This window comes from Haliotis rufescens, unplaced genomic scaffold, assembly GCF_023055435.1.
Source record: "Haliotis rufescens isolate VD_foot unplaced genomic scaffold, xgHalRufe1.0.p SCAF_1, whole genome shotgun sequence".
NCBI classification, from domain to species: Eukaryota; Metazoa; Mollusca; class Gastropoda; order Lepetellida; family Haliotidae; genus Haliotis; species Haliotis rufescens.
In genome coordinates, this window is record NW_025963779.1 from 26,345,517 (window position 1) to 26,373,182 (window position 27,666).

General features: G+C 38.0%; 1 protein-coding gene and 1 long non-coding RNA gene across 4 annotated transcripts in view; both read left to right on the top strand.

Annotated features, from left to right (window-relative positions):
• The first annotated feature begins 646 nt into the window (after positions 1–646).
• LOC125378462 lies at positions 647–10,726 on the top strand. The gene is made up of 2 exons (XR_007220245.1): positions 647–805; positions 9,654–10,726. It is a non-coding gene; the product is annotated as an uncharacterized LOC125378462 (long non-coding RNA).
• A 467-nt stretch (positions 10,727–11,193) lies between these two features.
• LOC124131699 (potassium channel subfamily T member 2-like) overlaps positions 11,194–27,666 on the top strand; it is a 67,817-nt gene continuing 51,344 nt past the window's right edge. For 2 of the 3 annotated variants that reach the window (XM_046495150.2, XM_048393886.1), the window contains exon 1: positions 11,194–14,324. In XM_046495150.2, the coding sequence (XP_046351106.2) occupies positions 13,145–14,324 (1,180 nt within the window). In that variant the 5' untranslated portion in view covers positions 11,194–13,144. The remainder of the gene's footprint in view (positions 14,325–27,666) is intronic. The other variant, XM_046495153.2, reaches the window with a different exon arrangement.

Here is a 27,666-nt window from a genome sequence, read left to right on the forward strand (position 1 = left end):
TGATATTGTTCCAATTTAAGTTTTTAAATTGTAATTCAATCTTTTCCCGCCCTTTAGTTTTTAGCTTTGTATAAACCAATGAAAAGAAAGTTCCTGACTTGGAACTACGAATAGTATTAACCACACAGCGCTGGTCCTCCACGGAAACTGTACAGGAACCTTATAACCAAGAGATTTAAGGTGTTGTTTAATGTTTCTGATAACACCATAAAATTCTAGATAGGATGAACATATATTACATTTCATAAAATTCCTAAGATCAATTTCAGTATCTCAATGTATATATGTGCCACAATTCAATGAGGTACATGTAATTCCTACCTGTAGAATAAATGTGTATTTTTTTCCTATCATATTACCATTCTATTTTTAAATATGAGATATCTAAAGATCTGGCCAAAGACGTATATATATATATATACGTCCTTGATCTGGCAGATCTAGCAAAGAACAATGAAGAACGAGGCGTGGTATATGTAATGATAAACGACTCCCCTCGTCGTTTACTTCGTAAATAGAATAATTTCCCATCAAAACTTTTCTTTTTGAATATTTTCAAGTTTTGAGAGGAGCGTTGTTTTCTGATAATGTCTGCCTTTTCGCACATGATACAAAGAGTTACCTCCCTTATTACACTGAAGGCGGGCGAAATAAACATAAGACCACTTTGCGACGAGGTCAGGCCCGGGCACTCCCTTTGTTTCCGGACATTTTCAACAAATGACTAGTTCATCCGTCCGGTCGTATCAACACTTGATGAAGAACATGCAATCACATCGTCTGACATTTTGATAGATATTAAAAGGTAAGTCGTTTTCTTTCCGAGAAGAACAATATAAAGAGTTACAGGCCTATGTGACAAAAGGTCTTTGAGTTGACATTCAACAAGTCAACCACAAATGCTTTGTTGACATCGTTTATTTCGTTTTATTCACGGTTGGTCTATCGTGGATTCGTATATGATGCCTAGTCTACAAAATAAGACCCTGTTTGATGACGTAGATTGAGCCTATAAACCTCACAGTCACAAAGATCAACATCTGATCAAGTTTATTTGAATCAAATTCATCGTTTCATCTTCAGATGATCTTGAAATAATAATACAAAAATATGATTGAAACGTCTCCGAAGTGCTCATAAAAGAATTTGAAGTGTCATTCTAAGTCTTAAGGAGGAAATGAAGGGAGGGTCAAGTCAGCGAGCTCGACAATCTCTCTGAAGCCTATTGTAAATTTTAATGCAGCTGTCAAAGCAGTTGCCAAGACCCGCCGGGAAAGGGAGGGCGTGAAATTTGCTTACAGCAGGATATTCAAATTTGGTCGAGGTGTATAAGTGTAAATCCGACTCCACTCGGTAAATTTCAGACCCCATCAACAGTTTCATCCCGACTAATTTTGGGGTAATTCCGACCCCTTGTGCATCCAAGTGTTTTTAAAAAATAGTTATGCCACATGTAAAATGCACGTACAAACAGTTTTAATGTAATATTTTTGTGTTATTTGCTTTTCTCATATATATACCGTATTTGACGTAATAAGCGCCCAGGGCCCTCTCAAAATTAGAAATAGGGGGCTCTTATTAGAATATTATTTTGGAGTTGAAAGATAAATTTCGTGGTTTATGCTGACAGCCTGAAATGTTTATGTACGACAAATATATCTTTCCAGAATTTAATTGCCAATAATAAAGGGTGCATATAACACAGGAGTGTGTATTATAGGCGAATAGGGGAAGGAAGGAGTGCTAATTGGGATTGTTCACTAGCCAATATATTAGCAAATCTCAACGTAGGCACTTATTAGAGCGGGGCGCTTATTACGTCAAATACGGTATATATATATTATGGTTATACTGCTTTATCGAAAATACACTTGTTCAAAACTAATCAGACTAGTATAACTAGTAAAACTAGTATTCAGGATCCTCAGAAATAAATAATAACAATTCCCAAACATTACCATGATTACAGATGGAAGTTTTTGTGGACCATCATAATATCAACTGCATTAGTAGACACAATTTTATGAATAAGAACGTCTTTAATACTGTAAAAACTGAAACTATTAATTACTTTAGTTGCAAGTTGCATATTTAAATTTATTAAAAACTTTCTCCAGGAAAGACATCAGGATACATGAAATTAATCCGGTCGGAATTAAATTAAGTTCTGAAAAACGTCCGCAAAAATGTCAATAAGATCATAACTAGCAACAGCTTTTAATTCAAGTAAATAAAGTTTATTAGTTAATGGTGTCAAACAATGGTTTTCCAATGGGATTATGTGGGTGAGAAGTGGATAGGACCCAGATGTCTGATGTGGTCCTTACCTGAAAGTTTTTCATAGCAGACGTGTGAAGCAGAGGATGTGCTTAGACCACATGGTTGCCCTATCTGATTTGTTGTGAGTTCCATGCAATTTTATTGAAAGGGCTTTACCCTTCGGAACAAATAACATTCAGCAAGACAATTGGAGACAATATAACCCCCGGGGTCATTCCAATGCTAGTATTGGAATGACCCCGGGGGTTGGACTATCACCGACCTACCCTAAGTATTGTTTTGTTTTTCGGTAAGAGTCTCTTTTCTTCCCCCCACATGTTTTTTCTTTCATTATATTACCTATGCACTCACCAGTTTTATAATGAAAAAAAAAACATGTGGGGGAACACTTTCTCCTAAGTATTTACAAATTAACACCTAAAATATACAGGCCTATTTAGTAGCTGCTGCCCTTAACAGTGAATTCTCTAGGCTAGACCTGCCTTGATTCAGTCCCATGTGTGAGCAAATGTCAATATAATATTCCCAATTTGAAATTAATAAATCTAAATTCATGTTAATATATACATAATAATTACTTTTATGGCTTTGTAGAGGTAACCTGTATTTCACCGTAAACAGGGTTTGTACTTTACTAAGAAAATGTAATCCCAACTGTAACATTTGTTACATGAGACCACTTTCTAAAAGGTATTGTGTATTCGTTAACAGGAACAATAAAGAGGAAGAGGTATTAATTAATGCTTATAGTTTTTGTAAAGTTGAATACAACTATAACATGTTTTTCCCAATTTGCCTGACATGGGCACCTGGTTTAGAATCCACGTAAATTCCTTCTGTAGCTCACCAGGTTAACAGCATTTATGTTTACAATATGGATGTTTTCAGTTATTCTGGATTAAGTTCAAGGTTGATGATTGATTACCAAAAATTTACTGTTTTCAATGGTTTTTCTTTATTCACATGACAAGAAGTGAATTTGACTTACGGGATCACAAACGTTTGCCGACTTCACAAAAATTGTGGTTCGTCTCGTGATAAATAAATTGTCTTGAACCAATAACCTCTTATAACGTTTCTTCCTCTGAGTATATATTTATCAGTGGAGTAAGATATGGAGCTATATATTACACTGCACTGTACGCGGAGAGGTCGTTGTATTTTGTGATACCTGTGGTTGCGTGACTAAAAGGTTGAGAGGACATTGATAATATATTGTGGGTATGAAGTACAGATGGAAGCATGGTGTCACACTGGAATGTGTTTTCTTGTTGAATCCATCTTCCCGAGGCACGGGAGTTAACTGACTTAAAAAGTCCAGTTTCCACCCTTGCCGAACTAGGCTGGAATTACTGGGCTCGATCGTATTACAAGCTATGTCCTGTCTAAGCCTCTCCTGTCGACCAATTATATTCCACATCTCGTATCACTTGCATTTGTTTCAAACAAAATGGCGTCGCCCGGTCAAGACGATCCGATCGATAATCAAGATCTATATTATGATACAACTGGTCTTGCATCGCGAAGTGCATCAACCCAGGTGAGCACCTTAATTAAAAACATGAAAAGATTTGGAAAATATCTGTTGACAAAGAGTTGGCGGTGCACGTTTTGCAAATCCTGCAATAGACCAAAACCTGCATGACAGTTTACGAACCGGATTTCGATTTCGTTGTGAGATTTTGATTGGACTATGCATAGACTCGTTAGTCCAGCCAAAATAACTCCATTATACCCGCCTAGTTCCGCAAGGGTGGAAACTGGACTCAGTTAACTCTCTTGCCACGGGAAGATGTGTTGAATCATGCTGCACTCATCTCCAACACACTGTGACAGATTTTATGTTCGTACATGTCATTTACAGTCTGCTAGCAATGTCAACCAGTATTATGTTTCAGTACCGTAAATCCTTGAATAGACACCAAGTGGTTCATTTATGTCAGAGCTGTCTTTCATGCATCTATTCAAAGCAGGCATCTATTTTTTAATGATAGTAGTCATTATAATTTCCATGAAGATTGGATGTGCAATTTGAATAAAACGTGTGGTTTGAATTTTATATGATAGCGGTTTTCATTTCAGTGTCAATATATTGAGTACTTAAATGAATATCTATGTTTAGAGTAGGGTTAAATCCAGACTATTACAAGCAACCACACACATACATGCATACACATAGCTATAAAAGGGGCAATAATCTAGAGCATGACATTAAACCCCCCTTTCATCTCACCTTAATGTTCACTCAAAGCATGAGATTTAATCATTAATCACAACAAATACTATTCATTGCTTCACTAACAGTATCTGGCTTTGCTTCCATGTAAACACTGAATCACTAAACTGCAAAATGAAAAAAAGTGTATTTGATTTTGTTTCTTCTTTTACCAACCCTACTTGTTTGAAAACAAATAAAGATTAAACATAAAAACTGACACTTTCTCAAAACATATTTGTGCATTTAATACCAAAATTGGTGGATACCTTTTCCATGATATAACCTTGTTTTGGTCAAAATGGGTCAATATTTCAGCCATTTGGTCAAAGTCACTTTTCTGGTTCTCCTTGATTGTGTAGACCCGTGAAAATTCTTGGGTAGACTAGGTCTTCAGCAACCCATGCTTGCCGTAAAAGGTGACTATGCTTGTCGTAAAAGGCGACTAACAGGATCGGGTGGTCAGACTCGCTGACTTTGTTCATGCATGTCATCAATCCCAATTGCTTGGATCGATGCTCATAATATTAATCACTGGATTGTCTGGCCCAGACTCGATTATTTACAGACCGCCATCATATAGCTGGATTATTGCTGAGTGCGGCAACCAACCAACCAACCTTGTTAGTGTAAAACATGGTCAATCAGTGTCAGTTTGTAACGCTGTTCACTCCTTGTATATATGGACAAGTTTTACAACATCAAAGGACAAGCTTAGTCAGTGGCAAGGTCAAGGCTGCTGTAAGGGCTCTCGAGGAAAGAGGTTGCATCATTCATTGAAAGTTATTTGTCAGGATTATGCACTTTGTCTGAGTCTTAGTCATTTATGCTGTCTTAAGTTCTGCTGTGTCAAATGTCAAGGTCACAGCAAGATCTGGGTCACAGAAGCATTTATGTGAGGTCATAGATTAATCTTCATATACTTTTAGTGGTTAGATCTAATTAGCATCATGAAATGGGAAAGGCTTGCCATTCCTATGGATTTTTAGTGCTGACAAATTCTGCACACCGTTAGTAGTACACTGTATCATCTGTCCTATTTTTACATGATATTTGGGGTAAACTTATCACTGTATCAAAATATATATACCTAATTTCCTGAAACCAACACAATGGCATGATGACATTGCAAACCAAACCAAGACATGGCAAACCAAACCAAGACATGGCACCCCAGGGGTAGAAACTAACATGTTTAGTCTACCAGTCCTAACAATGATAACATTTAGCAAAACCCTTAAGAAGGGCAAATTTCTACTCAGCCTTATGATACCAAGATACAACATAACTATTGGGCAGTTTGGCAAGGACTACATGACTAGTGCCAATTTCTAATGCTGCACCCATGTTTGAAGGTGAAACTGTGACACGATGTCCTAAGTGTTGAATGTCAACACCTGATGTCCCCAGTGAATAAACTGTCAAAATGCTAGTGCAGTAACTGGGGATCATGCATGCAGGTATGCTCCATGACCCTGTCTGATGTGTTACCGTGGTTACGGGTGTTAAAGATCTGTGTCATTTCTGAAATGCTTTTGGCAGTCACACTGGTTTAAAGAATGTAACAAATTAAATGGAGGACAAGTAGCACCCCTTGATTCTGCACATTCTGCTCCTTGTTTGTTGTATAGAGGAGAAGTCATCATGAACTACAAGTACAACTTTAGAGTCAATGTACACAAAGGGAATAATGCTTCAGAGTACAATACACTCAAAGGGACTAATGCTTTAGAGTACAATGTAAACAAAGGGAATAATGCTTCAGAGTACAATACACTCAAAGGGACTAATGCTTTAGAGTACAATACACACAAAGGGAATAATGATTTAGAGTACAATACACACAAAGGGACTAATGCTTTAGAGTACAATACACACCAAGGGAATAATGCTTTAGAGTACAATACACACAAAGGAATAATGCTTCAGAGTACAATACACTCAAAGGGAATAATGTTTTAGAGTACAATATACACAAAGGGAATAATGCTTCAGAGTACAATACACACAAAGGGAATAATGCTTCAGAGTACAATACACTCAAAGGGACTAATGCTTTATAGCACAATACACAAAAAGGGAATAATGCTTTAGAGTACAATACACACAAAGGAATAATGCTTTAGAGAACAATACACACAAAGGCAATAATGCTTTATAGTACAATTCCCTCAAAGGGAATAATGCTTCATAGTACAATACACACAAAGGAATAATGCTTTAGAGTACAATGCACACAAAGGAATAATGCTTTAGAGTACAATACACACAAGGGGAATAATGCTTTAGAGTACAATGTACACAAAGGGAATAATGCTTAAGAGTACCGTATTTTCTTGAGTATAGTGCACACTTTTTTCCCACAGGTGTGTAGAAGGGGGTCTGCATTATACACGCCATAACAAGTTTTGATGTTTTTTCCCCCCAATGCAAAGACATTACCGTGAGCACGTAACACGGCAATACCATGTCAACAAATCCGTACTTGAGTACACAATGTAATCTTGTACTTACAGTGTCTGGTTATACAAAAAGTGTTCTTTGTGTATCTGGACTTGTGTTTGTAACTTATTTCATTAACTTCAAAATTCCTTTTAATATTGTTTTAATTAATTTTGGTGAAATCGAGTGTAAGCGATTGGAAGATTGAACAACTCAGAGAATGGATACTTATATCATAAATGCCATACTTTGACTCATTAAAAGTCATATTTGTTGTAGTTTGACGATTCTATATCAACATGTAGTTCTCGTGATCCCGTGCACGGGAGCCTCAACGGTGACTGGTCAAATTGTTCCATGTGAAAGAAAATAACCGACAATAGTAACGGGATCGGGTGGTCAGGCTCCCTGACTTGGTTGATACGTGTCATCGATCCCAATTGCGTGGATCGATGCTCATGATATTAATCACTTGATTCTATTATTTACAGACCGCCGTCATATAGCTGTAATATTGCTCAGCGCGGCTTTAAACAACAAACCAACCAACCAAGTAATTCAAAAGCCTTATGTACATTGTGTTGTATACATTTCAAAGTCATATCAAGGAGTTTTTTTATTATTAATCATACAGGAGTAACCTTGGACTTAGCAGATGAGTTTGACTTTGTCATTGATAAACGCTATGAGTGAGTGAGTAAGTTGGGTTTATCACCACTTTGAACAGTATTCCAGTCATATCACTGTGTATCAGCTTAATGTGGGAGGAAAACCCTCAGTGATACAGGTCCCTCAGTGATACATTTGCTGCTTTGGTGAAGCCCACGAGCAGGGCTAATGTGCTGACAAAACCTAGAAACTTAATCAGCGCCAACCAGGATTTGAACTAAATGCTATGATTGTAAGAGGTATTTGTCAAACTATCGCATGATTATTACCATTATCAGTGTTAGAAACTAACAGTTTTAGTCCACTAGTTCTTATAATGATGATATAGCAAAACCCTTAATAATGGCAATTTTCTACTAGTCCTTATAATACCTTAACTATTGGGCAGTTTGGCAAGTACTAAAGGACTAGTGCCAATTTCTATCGCTGCATTATTACAATTATATCACAATAGTGTTTTCAAATATTACAATTCAGTTGCAAAATATCGATACCTTCGATAATTGCTCTAGTATCTCCACAGGGGGCATGTAAGAGGTGCACTCTCAAAAGTCAAAAACGCTCTAACACCTTTGGTGTGGTTTAGAAACAGGACAGAACTCAAAATGATTAGTCAACTACTTTCTCAGAAGTAATCTTGAAAATAATTTATATGGGTATACTTGACAGGTTTCCTGTGAAGAAGGTGAACTGTATATATTATAATGATATTGCCGTAAGACACACGACCATAAAGCATGTCATGTCCCAATGTTTGTGGAACATGTTTGAGGTACTACAACTGTTTGTTTGTACTGGAAGGTTGAGCCGTTAATACAAACATGATGGAGTGATAGTTGACCTAGCACTTAACACTATAAACCCTACACCATATCCCACTGTAGGAGGGGTACATTATAAGGAACACTGTAATCCCCACACCATGTCACACTATAGGAGTGTAGATTAGGAACTAGATGTGAAACGATACGTCGGTGCACTGGTGCATAATGAGTGTTCCTGCGACGATATGATACATTATAAGTTTTTTTCTGTATCAATACAAGAGGATACACTTGCTTAAAGAAATTACCTACTACTTGTTTAATGACACCCTGCATTTTTATCTGTCAAATATCATGAAGTGTGATGTTATTAGGGTTTCAAGTTGCTGCTACGAACATGTCTACAGCTAGATTTACCTTTTGAACCCCTACTGAAATATTTCCAGTCAAGAAGTTTCCACGTGATTTGACGTAAATATGTGTATTACAATACGTATCGTGACCTATGTATCATGATACGTATCGTGTCATGACTTTGCTGTATCGTTTCACCCCTAATAGAAACACTGTAATCCCAACTCCATATCACACAATAGGAGGGAAGATACGGACACTATACTCCCCACACCATATCACACATAGGAGGGGTAGATAGGAACACTGTAATCCCCACACCATGCCACACTATAGGAGGGAAGATACAAACACTTTAATCCCCACACCATGTTACACTATAGGAGGGAAGATACGAACACTTTAATCCCCACACCATGCCACACTATAGGAGGGGTAGATACGAACAACTTAGTGGATTATGATTACATCTCAAGGCCTCACCTTCTCAAGAACCTTCTCTTAGGTACGGGGTATTTGAGAAGCGGAGGGTCTGAGAAGTGTTTTCAGTACTAGCTAATACATGTACTACTCAGATGTACTTGAAGTTAAAAGCATAGTTAGGCTCTGTGAAGGGACATTCTTGAAATGACATCTTAGTATTTTTAGAAGCTGTAGTTTGAATGAAAACAGAGTTAACTCATGGATTTCAACTTCTGTTCTTTAAATATGAAGTTGCATATTTACAGGTCATCCACAATGAAAGTAACTTTGGAGCTTTTGTGACAAAGTAGTGTCACCAGAAATTTGTTTGTCAGCAGTGATAAAATGTGGTTATGGTGATGTCATTTTACATTTACATCTGCGATGTCTGTATTACGTCATCCGTGTCATCAGTGTGGTGTGTAGGTCATTACTGAATAACATTGTCTGTATTGTGTGCATTGCAGCAGTAAATGATGTCAGCATGTCCACGATGACGTCAACAATGGTGTCTGCAGTGTTTTACAACAACAATGGTGTCTGCAATGTCAACAATGCCACAGAACGAGTGTGTCAGGTCTTATTACATGTGTGCCTCATATGTGCTTTTTCAGCTGGCTTATCTTTATATTGAAGTCTCTGCTGTATCACCCCATGGCTTGTTTGAAAAGAGGACTAAATTTGTCAAAAGTATTATTACAGTTAAATGGTCCTGGGGACAAATTTGCTTTGTCCCATTTATCCTGTTTCGACGATGAAAAATGAATGAAGCGATTTAGATGCCCTGTCAGTCACGAGTGCCTTGGTACACATTCTTGACACGATCACCAGCCATTATATACCATTTCCTACTTACGATCACTGAAGAGAGGTTTATCCCTGAGTTTGAATATGAATTTTGTTTTACACTGTAAGCAATTTGCCGCAATATCCTGACAATAAATAATCCAGTCAGGTCAAGCCAACTTGTAGTTGAAAGTGTGATCCATGCCATTGGGGAATGATGACATGTACCAGGTGGCACTTTGTAGCCATCCCATCCTCATTAGACAGTTCCTCACTAGACAAGCTACCCATGAAGATCCGGGGTAGAATAGGTCTTCAGCTTGCCGTAAAAGGCGACTATGCTTGTCCCTAAAGGCAACTAACAGGATCCAGCATGTAATCGTATCCCAACTGCGTTGATCAATGCTCATGATATCAATCACTGGACTGTCTGGTCCACACTCAAGAGATCAAGGCTACTACATCCCGCCTGCTTACCATCACCTTATTGCTAAATCCCTATGTCCAACCAATTAATCCACTGGCTTCAAATCTCTATCAGTCTGCTTGCTGACTCTGTGTCCATTAGAAAATTCACTGGCTTCCATTCACTGGCTTCCAATCATCCCATGTCAGCTTCCGTGGTTGTTTACCCTGTCCCATTAGTCATTCACTGGCTTCCAATCATCTTAATCAGCTCTCTGTGTCCATCAATCAATTTACTGTATAAACATTGATGTTAATAAGTATATATACCTATGTTGTTCAGCACTATCCTGAACCACTACAAACCACCCTCAATCTAAATAAGGCTCCTACTCTAGATGAAATACTAAACCCTCAAAATAAACTAGAAAACTTCAAGGCCCTAGGCGTATACCTAATCAAAACAGATCTAATTAAGCGCATCTAAAAACTTATTAATCTACCAATCCAAAATCCAATAAACATACAAACACCCACCTCACCCGGCTCCCTTAGTTCCCTCCTCCACCCACTTCGGCATTTATTCCAAATTTAAAATTCCAAAAATTCAATATAAGCAACCCCTAAAAGCCCCCTCTTGGGTTGCACACACCACTTTCACCCTTTTCGCAATACACTAAATGGCCCGTGTGCGAAATATGCTACAGTCGGAAAGCGCACGTTAAATCTCCTATATCAGTCAGTCAGTCAGCACTATCCATCACTTGCTTGATAAAGGTGTTAGGATCTGAAACATCGCACTAATTGTAATAAAGAAGTTGTTCATCCATAGAACTTGTCTTTATCATCACACCAACTTCTAAATGCCACTGAAAGAAGTTACTGTTTTGTCTGGTCCAGACTCAAATGTGTACAGTCCTCCATAATAAAGCTGAAATGTTACTCACTGAGGCCTTAAAGGGCATGAAAATTAATTCTGCAATTAAGGGGTCCTTGTCATGATCAGGTTACCCGAGTGTTTAGACTTCTAGAGTTACACGATCAGGGTTTTGTCTGGGAATTTAAACTAAGTGGGCAGGCAAACTAAGGGGGAAATTGTAACTTTGTTTTTTAAGTTTTATTGAATTAAGAGATATTTTATTATTATAATTTGTGATTGCATTCAATGCAATATTATAAAGCTAAACAATAAAATCTCTTACTATTTATTGTCCTGTTATCAGTGAAATATAAGTTAGAAGTATTATGAAAAGGATTTTTTTTTGGATTTTTTTGGTTATTCCAATTTTGGAATTCTTAATGATATTTGCTGTAGTCTTAGGGCTGAATATCAGCCTCTTAGCCGGTCTAGATAAATCTTTGGATGATTAAGGGGATCCCAGTTTCAAGCTCTGTTACTCCAGGACTAGGCTGACATTTAGTCCCAGAAATAAGTTACATCTACAAAATATATATATATTCAAAAGAATAAATAAACTCTTAATAGAGAGCAGAACAATGCTTAATTTAGAGCTGCTTCAATCTAGACTTGCCAGAGCATTCTAGACTTGAGTTTTCATTTTTGCCAAAGCTTTCTAGACTTGAGTATTTTATTTGAATTTATTCTCTTGGGTCTGAGCGACAGACTAAACCGGGCCTCTAGGACCCAATCGCAGGTTCTATTATAGTCTGTGCAAGTATTCACATCCGTGCATGCAAATATGTTTGTGTGTGCAACTACCGAATGTCCCTGACGTGGCAGAGTTGCTTTAACATGTTTAAGGTGTGCATCTTTTTAAGGAAATGCTACTATTGCCAGACAATTGCAGAATGCACAAGCTGACTATCCACCGTTACAGATAAGCAACATTAATAGTTCCTGGTGATTAGTATATTTTACCTTGCATGTCCTTCTTCCTTGACATAAACGATTATGTAACCACCACCTCACAGGTCACGCAACAGTCATGACCTTTCCTCACTATAACACCAAGTATGGGAGACACTCACAAATACATCATAGAAAACATATTATGATTATTATCTCAGGATGATTGTTTGAATTTGTTAAAGTGTATCATTATAGTTGGCCTAGATCGCTGGTCAGATGATAAACTCAAACATGCCTTATAATGAGGTCTTTTCTTTAACTGAGCGATGACAAGTGCTGCATAAGTTTCAGTTTAATGCTATTAAGTTGGATAACCGGTGAAAGTTATAAATCATATTGTGATGTTTACAATTGCAGTATGGTCATTGTTATGACCTCAGTTTTGTAGAAATGGTGTTGAGGTAGGCACACGAACATAGATAACAGCCACATTTGGTTTATTGTCTGTTGACGTGTTTTGGGGATTATTTGTTTTTTCTGATTTGGATATATGAGGTGAGAGCCGGTTCATGAAAGTCATTTGTTGACTTGACAGTGTGGGAGACAGGACAGTGTTATATTGGCAAGCATTGCTACTGGACACACCTGCATTGGTCAACAAGCTGCCCGATGTCCACTTGATTCCAGAGTAAGAGTACTAAGTACCAATGTGGTAAGCTGGTTCCTCTTGTAGAGAAAAGCCTGATTGTTGTCACACCAGCTGCACTGTTCCATTCACAAAACATGTTACAGTCTGCAGATTATTGTTGTTAGGTGACAGTGATTAAGGTAGACTTGACTTCAGCATCAGCACTTCCATCACAGCAGTGTAGAGTGTGGTGGCCATCCTTGATAGCAAGTCCAGCAGTGCAGTTACTGCAGTACCATACTCCATGTGTCCAGTGTGAATCCAGAGTGATGAGTGCATACAAAGTCAGTCATATTGGTCCTGATTTGTCCGAAGTTGAGGTCGTAATAAGTGAAATTGATGGAGAGAGTGTAGAAGATGAAGCGGGCACCTCTTCAGGAAACTGTATGACTGGATTATTTGGAAATAATTCCTGTGAAAACCTTTCCAGTTTTGGTGACCACATTTGTAGTGATTGTGGTGAAGGTGGTAGTGATATTGAACACTTCTCCATGCCCAGTGAAAACATGGCAAAAGATGATGAAAACCTTCATGAGGATGGTGAAAACATTCTGAAGACTGATGAAAACTTGCCAGAGGATGAGGAAGATAACTACAAGGATGGTGAAGACTTTCAAAATGATGGTGAAAATGTGCCAATAGATAGTGAAAATGTACTATTAGATGGTGCAATCGCTCCAATGGATTGTGAAAATGTACTAAATGATTGTAAAATTGATCCAGTAGATGGTGAAATGTGTCCAATGGGTGGTGAAAATGTACCTACGGATAGTGAAATTTGTCCAGTAGATGGTGAAATGTGTCCCATAGATGATGAAATCTGTCCAGTAGATGGTGAAATCTGTCCAGTTGATGGTGAAATCTGTCCAAAAGATGGTGAAGACTCTCCAATAGATGGTGAAATTTGTCCAATACATGGTGAAAATGTGCCAACAGATGGTGAAAACATTTCCAGTGAAGTTGAACATGTTTCCACAGATGTTGTGAACAATGAGTGTGAGGCAGACGATGAGTGTGAGGCAGACGATGAGTGTGAGACACATAAAGTTGGTGATGCCAGGCATGAAGATGAGCAGACACACCACTGTCATGACAACTGTACTTCAACATCAGCTGACAAGCAAGAACCTTCTTTGAAAAACTTCACAAATGAAAGCACTTCAGCCAATACATATTGTGAAAATATGACTAAGAAATCCACAGACATGGACGTAGAGAGTGCAAGCATCAAAATGAAAAGGAAATTTAAGGCCTGTGTCGACGACAGGCCTAATTCTGTCCAATGTGACGTTAGTAAGAAGAGGCGAATGGAGAATGTGGAAACTCCAGGAACTTGCACTCGCACCGGGAAGGAAAGTGGCAAAGATGTTAAAAGTTCTGAGAGAAAAACTAAAAAGATGAAAGTTCTGTTTGCATCTTTCAGGGGGAAGAACAAGATGTCCGATAACGGTAAGAAAGTTGTTCAGTACACTGTGGGTTGTAAACAGGATGAACATGTTCAGCCATGGTTTGCTTCTTTCATAAGATGTACTTGAAACTTGCAGCTATGTACAGGGATCAAAAGTCTGCTTTTCCCAGACCAGTAAAATTGCAGAAAGACTTTTAAAAGTGACCCTTCCTTGTGGAAAACAACTATTACTGTTAGGTTATGGTGGCAGCTCTGTAGCAAATTGTTTATGCAAACTAGTAGTCTGTCATACAGACCCTGATACAAATATATCCAATGCAGCCCATGCAAGTCTATAATGTTTGGCAAGTCTAGAATACTGCAGTATCAGGCTGAAAATGAAGAGAGTCTCTGGGCTCCTTTTTATTATATTTTTATTAAGATACTTTAACAACTGTTGTTTTTTGTAAGGTATGTTAATTTCAGAGACTAGATGTTAGTCTAGCAAACTAATGAACGTAATGAGTGAGTGATTGTTGTTTTACGTTGCCTTCAGCAATTAATTCCAGCAATATCATGGCAGTGGATGCCAGAAATGTACTTCACATATTGTTCCCATGTGGGGAGTCGAACCTGTGTCTCTGGCATGACGAGCAAACACTTTAACCACTAGGCTACAGTAAATATTAATTGCTAGCCGTGTGGTAAGGGGGTTCTTTAGTAACATATGGTAGTGCTGTTCAGTAAAACCAGCAAATTTCTGGAAACTGCTTCTGAAAACAAATAATTGAATCTGGGTGCAGCACGTTAAGAACACAGACACATCCTGCACATTATGTAACTGCTGTTTACAGAAGCAGTGATAGCTCACTTGTCAGATAAGCAAGGTTGGTTGGTTGGGTTGTTGTTTTACGCCGCACTCAGCAATATTCCAGCTATATGACAGCGGTCTGTAAATAATCCAGTCTGGACCAGACAATCCAGGGATTGATATCATCCGCATCAATCCACACATTTCGGATTGATGACATGCTTCAACCAAGTCAGCGAGCCTGACCACCCGATCCCGTTAGTCGCCTCTTACGACAAGCATAGTCGCCTTTTACGGCAAGCATGGGTTGCTGAAGACCTATTCTACCCTGGATCTTCATGGGTCCAGTTAAGCAAGGCCTAAACAGACACTGTTAAAGTCAAACAGCTGAACAAGTTGTTTACTGTTGTTTATCTGTCAGTTATATGTTACAACAAAAGCGAACTAACATAAACTGGACTGATCTTATATATACACCCCAGCATGTATTGGAAACAGAGGCTGCTCTTTACATCATTACTGGAACAAGTGACGAGTGATTAACAACACTCAGCTATATCTATGTGGTTTAAATATAGCATAAATTATAAGCGCAAAGTCTCACTTCAAGCTTAACTCACAGTAGAATACATTTCAAGATGCTTGAGTCATGATACAGTTGAGGTAATATAAGTCCCTCTTTAGCTTCATAATAGGTACCCGTGAAGATTCCGGGGTAGAATAGGTCTTCAGCAACCCATGCTTGCCGTAGAAGGTGACTACCATGATCGGGTGGTCAGGCTCGCTGACTTGGTTGATGCATGTCATCGATCCCAATTGCGTGGATCGATGCTCATGATATCAATCAATGGATTGTCTGGCCCAGACTCGATTATTTACAGACCGCCGTCATATAGCTGAAATATTGCTGAGTGTGGTGTTAAACAACAAACAAACATACAATCCTCCCTGATCAAACTGACAAGCCATGATCAAACTGAAATACTGTTCAAAGTGTTGATAAGAACAACTCACTCCATCACTATTGTTTTTTCGCCATAATCCGTGATCATCACATTATGATGTCCAATTTATCTGTTCCTTCGAGTAGCTGTAATATTTTCCTTCAGAAGTTTCTATTTCCAGCTTGAAAGCAATTACAATTTATAATCGGGGCTGGCTTATTGCAAACTTCATGAATATTACTTTTTGAATCATATTCATATCATGTTCTGTGCCAAAACGTTTGCATAGCCCAAACAAACTTGGCTTTTAGCATGATGTTTAGTACATTTTAGTGTTATCATATGAATATTATTAGCTGAGCTCACTAGACCGAACAGAATTTTACTAGACTCGGGCTTTGGACTAGTGTCTATAGTTGCAGACTGAAATCAATACAGATTAAGATGTGAATCTGTACTTGTTCATGATGTGTAGACGTGTTGGGTCATGTGTCATGCAATGTCTGAAATAACTGCCAGCCCGTGGCTAGGAACTTTTCTGTCGTGATGCTTGAAATTTTCCTGAACCTGCCCGACTGTCTTGCAGATAATTTTAAGACTGCTTACATATTTAGTTTTATTATGACTCATAGATTCCCAAGTAATTTTTGCAGTATTTCTTCTGAATCAAGACATAATTTGTCTCTTATTTTTCATGACTTTTAAACATTTATGGTGTCTGATAGGGAGAGGTATCTTTGAACATGTTGAAGATGGGCAGACGAAATTTATGGGTTTTAAAATTATTTCAAACACTGATGTCATCGTGTAATGTATCAAGTAAATTCATGACCAATACATTTGTGAATCATCAACACCCCATAAGTGAAAAGTACTTTTAGCCCTGTTGTCTTCTGTCATAACGACAGTTTTTATTTACTGCTGACAGTTTTTATTTACTGCTGTTACTCAGGTCCACTGGGGTCCCACTTGAAAACCTCCTCCGTCAACACTTATCAATGCAAGATGACAGTTTCTGCTGCATAGCCAGATAGCTTTGTGAATTACTTCTTTCGTAACTGTGTATCCAGGGTTTTACATTGACTTACAAAGCTGGGGGTCGAGGGAACTCCCACTAATTCATTTTGAGGGTTCTTGGAGGATATATGAGGATCTTTTAAAGTAATAAATTGGTGTAGTGTACTGTAAGATTTGATAATTACTTTAATTACAGGACCTGCATATTTCTTGTCAAGAATTAAGTGCAATAAATATGGATGTGCATCCCTCGGGGTATTTGTCAGCATCAATTCTAAACATTTCTGTGTACTGGACAGACTTTTCTGTGTCGTGTAAAACCCTCTATGTAAATGGCCTCTATGTAATCACTGCTGTGGGAGACATGGCCTCTATGTAATCAGTGCTGTGTGAGACATTGGCCTCTATGTAATCACTGCTGTGTGAGACATGGCCTCTATGTAATCAGTGCTGTGTGAGACATTGGCCTCTATGTTATCAGTGCTGTGTGAGACATTGGCCTCTATGTAATCACTGCTGTGTGAGACATGGCCTCTATGTAATCAGTGCTGTGTGAGACATTGGCCTCTATGTAATCACTGCTGTGTGAGACATGTCCTCTTTGTAATCACTGCTGCGTGAGACATTGGCCTCTATGTAATCACTGCTGTGTGAGACATGGCCTCTATGTAATCACTGCTGTGTGAGACATTGGCCTCTATGTAATCAGTGCTGTGTGAGACATTGGCCTCTATGTAATCAGTGCTGTGTGAGACATGGCCTCTTTGTAATCACTGCTGTGTGAGGCATTGGCCTCTATGTAATCACTGCTGTGTGAGACATGGCCTCTATGTAATCAGTGCTGTGTGAGACATTGGCCTCTATGTAATCACTGCTGTGTGAGACATGGCCTCTATGTAATCAGTGCTGTGTGAGACATGGTCTCCATGTAAACAGTGCTGTAAAAATTCTTTTTGTTCCGTAATTGTAAGCAAGTTGATTCTTTCTTATCAAAGTTCTTTGATATCTGTCATCATTTGATAAGAATCCACCTGCATTTGTGTATTTTTCAGAAACATGACAACCAAATTCAGAGGTTGTTATGAAAAGAATATAAATCTTCAAAAGGATGCATAACCAGTTTGGATGTTGTGATAAATGATGTGAAAGTATGATAATGCAGTGATAAGGTAATAACAGGCCTCCCAGATAATAGCATGGTGTGTCCTATTAGTTTAGCTGTGGCCATTACCTTGAATGGTAGGAGTAGGACATATGCAGCCAACATGAATTGATAACAGAGCACAGTCAGTATCCTGAAAAAAATACCCATTTGCTGTTACAGGGAGCAGTTAAAAAATATACTGAAAGATGAAATAGATTCAGTCTTAAACTTCATGTGCTATCAGTAATTTGATCTTGTCCCACAAAGATTTATCTGCTCAGAGGACCCCTGGTTATGCATGCAGCAATAACATTGAAGCGGTTAGATTTATGTCTGTGTCTGATGGAATTATTGCATGAACTTTCTGATTTAGTTGACAAATGCTGCTATCATTTGTGACTGTTTTTATGACTAGCATCCCATGACTCAGTGAGTATATATCATATATGCTGTTATGAATCTGCCAATAAAGAGGAGTTTATGGCTATTGCCTAGAGGCAGTTACTTAGCAGCCTTAGGATGTTTTTGTGATTTTTTATTTGGGATGGGTGTTGGAGGTTAAAAATGTATCACAATATTTTACAATGCACAAGGTCGTATTGTGATACATATCATGATATATTGTATATTTCTAAATTTTGAATTCAAAAGCAATTTGAAACACCAGTGTACGAATTTAAGGTCATAAATGGAACAAAAACAAATTGCACTATACACCATAATGAATTGTGATGTTTTTCCCCAGGCAAAGATATTACCGTGTGCACTTATCACCAGAAATACCATGTCAACAAATCTGTACTGAATCTTGTAATTACACTGTCTGGGCCAGGCTTTTTTTATTTTTAGGATTACAGATTTTTCAGCCCAAAAGTCCAGGGTTGGAGGAAAGAAAAAAAAAAAAAAAAAAAAAGCCAGATGCATTTTTTTTGTGGGGAGATTACAGATTTTTACAACCAAAGATGTAGGACAGGAGGGAAATATTTTTTGACTCCATGAAAAATTATTGTGTATTTTGCAGCACAGTCTCTCCTCAGCACAAACTTCACAAACTGAATGTCCAAATGATGATAGAGCCAACAGCATATTGAACATAATATTGCTACAAGTTCTGCTGCATTAGAGTGATTCACTTAAAATACTATAAGAGTGTTACAAAAATAAAACAAACATTAATATTAAAACTCAACCTGTTTTTTTCCTGATATCACAACACTGATAAGTGATTAATGTGTCAAAGCCACTGTCTTAAAGAAACTTCAAAGTAGCACCAAAGTAAAAATAATATCTTTCTTGACAAACAACTATCGAATTTTGGACAAATTTGTATACCTCCCCTGTGGAAGATGACAGTATTTTCTTGACATTGCCAGCTGAACATCGAACGCTGTCTTCGCTGGTTCCGTTTTGGGGTCTTCAACTGTTGCACTTGCAGACAGTTTACCGGTGGTTTTCGTTTTGACGTGAATATATCTGCGACTCCCAAAATCCACAAACGTATGAAAAGTTATTGTAAAAAGTTCAATCGACATGTCATCTTTCAAAGTTTCTTGAGTTGATGCATGTGCGGACATTACTTGCTCCTGTTCATCTACTAAGGTTAACATAACATCCCCAACACAGTTGTTCGTATCCTGAATGTTAATTAGATGTTTTCGAATGTTTGCAAGGGAATGCTGCGCAAATGCAGAATGCCTCTGGCATACTTTATGAACATATTCTGTGCTCAAAAGACCGCCATTTGTGACGATAAAGCCCCTTGTAACAAAACACCTGGCCCTGGTTATAAAAACCTTTTCATTGTATATCTGGACTTGTTATTGTAATCTATTTTATTCTAAATTTCATTCAATATTTTGGCGAAATCGTGTGTGATGTGATCGGTAAATCACACATCTCACCATTATTTACAGCAACCATGGTCCAATAACCGCTATTGATGCCTTGAACGAACTTTAGTTGACAGATAATGGATACATATATCATAAATGCCATATTTGTTGTAGTTTGACTATTATATGTCAACATAAAGTTTTTAAGAACGAGAGCGTGGGCGCCTTGGCGGTGACTGGTCAATTTGTTCCATTGTATGAAATATCCAGCGATAGCGATCAGCTGTTCCAAAGTGCAACGCTTATGGATATTATTATGTAAATATGTACAGTAAAAGCTGCAACTAAAATAACATGATATTGGAGTATATTATTCCTGATAAAATAAGTATTATTGGGTAGTTTTAACCGAATCGCAAGTAGATTGGGAGAAAACTTGTGAAAAGCTGACTGCTGTTTCCGGCTTAGCTTACGAGAAAATACACACGGTAAACTCAATCTCTGTATGTAACACATTATGCCTAACAGAACAGGAATTACAATTTAAACAGTAAATCAACATGTCCAGTGATGTTTTATAGTAAATTTGTACTGAACCAAGTTTGTTGTCACCCATTCACTGATACCTGAATTCGCTGAAGGGATACAATGTAATTTTTTTCTGCACATAAAACTCGAAAATAAATTATTATTTTTTTAAAATACTGAATACTCATTTAATAAATATGCACGGATGCACGCTCCCTGTATTTGGCAAGTGTATAACCTTCAACACATGATAAATTCGCATTTTTAAATCATCCAATATACTGAGCATTAAAAAATGATTGTGATGGGTATCGTGGAAAGAGTGAACCTCAGTATACTGATATACCAGTAATACCAAGCACCCTTGTTGCTTACTAGAGTACTGGTGTAAATCTTACTTTACTTGTCCTCCGATATTGTAGCTGGTCCTGTTTAAACAAGACAAAAGTGTTAACCGTTTTTTTTTTCTGTCAGTTTAAGAAAGATCCAATGTGTAGCAAATTGAAGCATTGGGAAATGGTTCAAAATTATAGCTCTCAAGGGCTACTCGTCACTGAGGATGACCATCACTTGATTTTTACTTGTCCCCAGCACAATTTAGTAGTCTCAGTTTAGTGGACTAGCATGAATTTTGAAGGTTGGTTTTCGAGGAAAGCAGTCAGTGAAACATGTCCTTGTTCAAGGTCAAGTCATAACCATATTGATCATGTTGATAAAATCAACAGTGCTGAATGTTTTAAGATTAATTTACACCTGGAAAATGGTTAAGTAACTCCTTTTTGGGGAGTTCATACCAGGAAATTATCTAGACCTGCTCAGAGGACGACAATCAGCCCCAAGTCTGCAGCAAATGTCAGTTATATTCCCAAATTGAAAATGTTAGTAGTAACTTATAAATGTTTTGGCTCTATAGAAGTGACTTATATTTCACTGAGCAATTTTGAGCAAAATAATGTTGTTGTTTTTTCCAAATTGTCTTCCAATAGGGCACTTAGTTTGGAATCCTGGGTAAACCCCCTGCCCCTATAATGCAATGAACTTTTAAAGGTTGGTGCTGATAGGCAACAGGCTCTGTTTTTTTTTTAAATAGTGAAATTGTGTGGGGTTTTTATAATGGAAAATTCTTTTTTTTTGTCCAAAACCAGTATTAAGTGGTGTCCCATGTGGATAATAGGACTATCACATTTTCCTCTTTTTCGTGTGTGGACATGAACTTTTAGATTTACAAGGGAACATGCATGTAGGTATTTAGTGTCGAGAAACTCAGCAGTTGTGTCAGTGTCCATGACAGATGACATCACTTTCGAGTTTCATTTCCCTTTGCTTGAAATTAACCTATATATAGAGAGTCAGCTTGTTTGTTGCTGATGGGGGTCGGGGGGGGGGTGACCCAACACAAGGACTGCTTGTGTTACAAGTGTTCCTGAACTGATTGCCACATTTTCCCATGCAATGTTCATGCTCCAACTGTTCCACCATCCTTATTACTCAGCTGTTATGAAATCTGGAGTCAGTTTGTGAATGGGGTTATTGTGGTCCAGCCACTCGTTTCACTGAAGCCCGTCCTCCATTAGCAACATGTGTGTTTCTTTCTCCCAGCCAAATGAGGGGGGGGGGGACTCCAGGATTTACATACTGTTATGCATCATGAATTGGGTCTGGATTGACTGAGTACAGGCCCACTGTTGACTGTGGATCTCAGGGTTTCTGAGTTACATGGATCTGACTAACAATGGGATGACAGTGATTGTTGATGATATTGCAAGGGGCAAATTTTGTGGCAGAATTTGTTGGACATTACCAGAATTTCTTTGTGTGATTTGGAATATTCAGCAATGACAATGAAAAAGCGTCTGTATTGGGGTATGTACAATGCTTTAGGAATGTAGATGCATGCTAATGTTAACTGTCCAGGGCCCCGTTCCACAAAGCGATCTTAGCGCTACGATTGTTGTAAGTCAGTGTTAAAGAATGGGAGTTACGATCAACTTAGAGTTAAGATCACTTTGTGGAACGGGGCCCTGGTGACAATTTGAAAGTTACCATGTCCTCGTCATTCAAAATGTTGCTACAATTTGTTTCATGAACAGAATAAATCAAACTTTAATTTTTGAAGGCAAGAAGGTGTATGTAATTTGATTTTGAGAGTTTTAATATCATGCTTTTGTTTTTCATACAAACGTGTTTGGAAGCTGTGGAATTATTTCTTGGACCAAGGGAGTATGACTTAGTCAACATCCTGCTCTCAAAACATACAAAATTTGTTACTGAGGATAATCCCTAGAACTATGATGATCATGATGATGTCTTCTAACGTACTGAAAATAATTAATCTCACCCAATGCATAATTTTGGGTGACCCTGACCCCATGGCCTTGTACATTTTATTGTTAACCCTCCCTGAAAAGACAAAATGCTAAAGCACTTTATATTTTATTATAAAATGTCCATTTCTTCATGACAATCCTCAAATACATGTATTTTTTTTATGATTCTCCCTTAGACTGTCATGTTTTTTGGTGACCCTCCCCTAAATCCCTCCGCCACCCATCTTAATAAATGGCCGGTCCCTAAAATGCAATCCAAAGAGCATGCTATGTTCAATTTCAAGTAGGGGAGGTCGGGTAGCCTTGTGATTAAAGCGTTCGCTCGTCACGCCGAAGACCCGGGTTCGATTCCCGACATGGGTACAATGTGTGAAGCCCATTTCTGGTATCCCCCGCCATGATATTTCTGGAATATTGCTAAAAGCGGCGTAAAATCATACTCACTCATTCACCCAACTTCAAGTGATGAGAAGAAGTGGTGATGACACCTGCAATTGTAGACTGCTTCTGTACGACCTTGGGCTGTACAATATACATGTCACAATGTAGTACGTATCTCAGTTACCTTGCTATGTGATACATGCTATTTGGAAAGTGACAAACATGAGTCAACTTTATCTGGCTTGATGAAAAGGGGGCGGTCGGGTAGCCTTGTGGTTAAAGCGTTCACTCGTCCTGGGTTCGATTCCCAACATGGGTACAATGTGTGAAGCACATTTCTGGTGTCCCCCGCCGTGATATTGCTGGAATATTGCTAAAAGCGGTGTAAAACCATACTCACTCACTCACTCACTTGATGAAAAGTCTTGATGTCCATACCATCAGGGTACTTTAGAATATATTTTCAAGCATTTCAACATGATTAATGTACCATGTCCTTCCATGTCCAAAATAACTTATATACATAATGTCTGGTTTTGTATCAAAAGGATACTCATTTCTTGTAGCGCAAATGTTTAAGCAGGATAGAAAAGTGGCCAAAGTAACACTGGGTAGCCTGCCAAAATATTTGCCGGGTATTAAGGGACTGTAAAGTCTGACCTTTTAGCCTGTGTTATTGGTATAACCATTGGCTAGAACTAGAAGACTTTACAGTTAATCTCTAGCTCTGTTCAGTGTTCAGTGAGTCGTTACAAACCAATAAGATTCATTGTGCTTGTTTTGAGAATCTGAAGTAACCCGTTGAGTTATGTCAGCCTGGAGAGGTGGTGTTTAATGTGTACCCATGCAGGATCACCTGTCCCCCTGCCCATTACTTCAGCGAACACAACCAGGGTGAATGGATTAGCTTGCACAACCCCAGGGCAGTGTAGCTCCAGGGCCCCTTGGTTATGCATGCAACAATAACATTGGAGTGGAAGAGGTTGGCTTTGTGTCTGTGTCATCAGCAGATGGAATTATTGCATGGACTTTCTGATAGTTGACAAATACTGCTATCACTTGTGTCTGTATTTATGACTATCGTCACCACTCATGATTTTGTGAGTATATATGCTGCTATGAATCTGCTAATAAAAAGGAGTTTATGGCTGTAGTTAAGAGGCAGTTACTTTGCAAGCATTTTTAATTTGTTGGTTTCTGGGTGGAGGGATTTGAGGACTTACAAGTATAAAATTTCGCAACTCATGATATTCAACCATTAAATGTTATGTCTTTGTAGAGGTGACTTGGAGTTCAATATAATGGTATTTGCTTTTGAACTTAATGTTATGCCTTGTTTAAAGGGGAAGTGTACACGCAAAAATCACTTTCTTTCTTTTTCTAAACAAAACGCAATTTTAGAATTAATTAGTATCTGTGTTTGAAAATATACCCTCATTTTTTTCACAGTGAACGTAGGAAGCTCACAATAGTGTGAAAATGATATGCCGTTATGAGGCCTTCGTTTTTCGAGCTAAACAGGCCTGAGTTATCCCCCTTAGATTATGACGTAATTGGTGCCAATTCAACTGGGTCCCTGTCTATTCTCAACGCAAAAGATATCAAGTACCAGTTTGCGGTAAAACAACATGGCCTACGACACATTCCGGCGCAGTGGTGACTCAGCATAACACTATGCTGGCTGGCATCTGAGACGCTAGAATCACACACCTGGACCTACACCACGTGAAGCGGCTCTAACAAAGCATGATGACGTCATAATGTTTATCAATTGGCACCAATGACGTCATATTGCAAGGGGCATAAGCCATGGTGTTTTTGTTGTGGAAATAGAACACTTGGTAAATGTGAAAAATATAAATCGATTTAATGCGAAAAATATGTTAATTAATTGTGATATTTTTATATTTTTGTCTATGACACTTCTATGTTAACACTTTTAATGTGGAAAAAGTACAAGAAAAATAGGTTCATTTCCGTGTGAACTTGCCCTTTAAAGCACTCTGAGTTTCAGCATGTTAAGAAGTTACAAATCTATTTATAAAATCACAATTTTCAACCTAATAATTAGTTTTTTCCCAGTTTACCTGCCAAGGTAGTTTGAAATTCTAGATAAAATCCTTGCATATATTCCAAACTTCCATGTACCCTTTGGAAGTATCTGCAAATGACTTGGTGATATTATGTGAAGGAGCAGATGACGTATTGCTGTGGATGATCTGATCTTGATGATGGAATAGTTTCAAATTGCATCAGGACATAAATGATTTAAGTTTATGTATTTCGGTATGAGGGTGGCACATTCTAAACATCCAACATTTTGAAAAAAGTGCTACTTTGCCATGTTTATTTGGAAATATTAGAAGTGATAAATTGATTTCCAGATGCGTAAAAACACTCTACACAGAGTAGAATAGGACGTTTCTTTGTTTTGAAAAATAATGATACTTCTTGGATATGATGGCTATTAACCAGTATGCTTACAGTCCATCAGCAGCTGTCAAAGCCAGGCTAATGCAAATATCAGACTCGAGACGTTTCACAGCTTGCTATGATTACATGCATGTACCAGTAGAGGTGTGTGATATTACCGGTATACCTCGATATGAATTACCAATGAATATGTACCACAATAGATTTGGAAAATACCGTTATATTGCATTTTTCAAAACCCTGCAAATAATCTTGTTTTAAGATTTTATACCAGAGACAACTCAAATGGAAATTTTCCTGTGGTTGAAACAGTGAAACTATTTGTGACAGTTTCCTGTATATGATGTGTTTATTTCATATGCTTTGTGACCATAGCAACATCCAACAAAATTTGAATTTGTCAAAAACATAGGGGAAGGGGGGTATTCAGGATGATAACAAATTACAGATGAAAGAAAGCATGCAATATATTGTGCTATGTCAGCAGTACATGAATCATTATCACAATAAATTGCAGTACAACATTCAGGCCAATAATGTAACCCACCACTATGCTCCAGCGTAAGGTAAACCAGAACAAGCTGGCAAATGACTGACTAAGACTTATGTTCTGATCCCTGATAAGCAACCCTTACTTGTGGTAAGAGGCAACTGATGGGATCAGAATCACCGACTTGGTTGATGCATGTCATCGTATCCCAAATGCGTAGATCGATGCTCATGGTGTCAACCACTTAATTGTCTGATGCAGACTTGATAATTTATAGACGGTGACTATATAGCAGGAATATTGCTCAATGTGGTGTTAAACAAACAAACAAACAATATATCCCCAATGAAACGATTGAACTGAGCTGTGTTCATAATTATACTTCTTTGAAACAAAGTAAAGAATGGCATTCTTGTTTCCAGGTTCTGGAGATATCCTGATATACTGATGTGTCAGTTAGTTGCAATACATTCTGTCCAATATGATACACATCGATACAATCTCCCTGATCTGTTTGTTAAACACTGCAATAAGTTGTCGGACAGTTCTTACCGAAACATGGCATTGGTGATACAAGTGGTGCTCTTTATCATCCCATATATGGATAGTCCCTTTGTGGAGATTGATCATGTATTAATCAAGATGATTCAATATACACTTTAAGCATTCCTTGGCTGTCAGTACTTCAGGGAATTATGTCTGTCTATTGGTAAGTCTTGCATATTCTTATCAATAATGTTTACGTCCTATGAATTATAATACGCGGCTTGCTTTCAATTTCAAAACCCTGGACATCCCTGGCGAAAATGTGTTGATCAGAGTTAACTATTGTTGACCAATGTTAGAACACGTTAACTGATTTACTTACGTCATACTTCAGTTAACCTAAGTTGCCCATACCTACTGAACCCTCTGGGGTGCAGTTCTCTGGTTCGCAGCCTCCAAGTGACGTCATCGGTGAAGTTAGTTTTCTTGATTGTATCAATCATGAATAAACACATTTTTATGCATATGATCAACTGGGCATAGTAAATATGTTTTCTGTTAGGTGTGAGGGAAATTTCACTTTTGTTTGTTGCTATAAATTCTTTAGAATCAATAATGAAACTTGGATGTTGAGTTTGTAAACTTTGCTTTCATTTAACATACATGATATGAAAAAGGTAAAATGGCGGCTTTGTTTGACAATAATACACTTGTAAACCTCTTATAATCTTGTTGTGTTATTTGAATTCACAAGGCTAAAGCATGTATCCTGCTGCCAGCCATTGGCTATTATGTATTCAGTTGCGTTTTGGTGTTCGATTAATTTTGGGTAACCAATCGACTCTTATTGCCAGAAATGTGGTAACCTCAGTTGACTCAAATTTTTATAATCAAACACACTTAGGGGCTCAGCTTTGGACTGATCGTACATTTGACTTGACTTCGCAAACTTTTGATGTTATGTCCTCGCTTTGAAGCCAATGGGGGCCACAGGTGGCCCTGTCGTCTAAG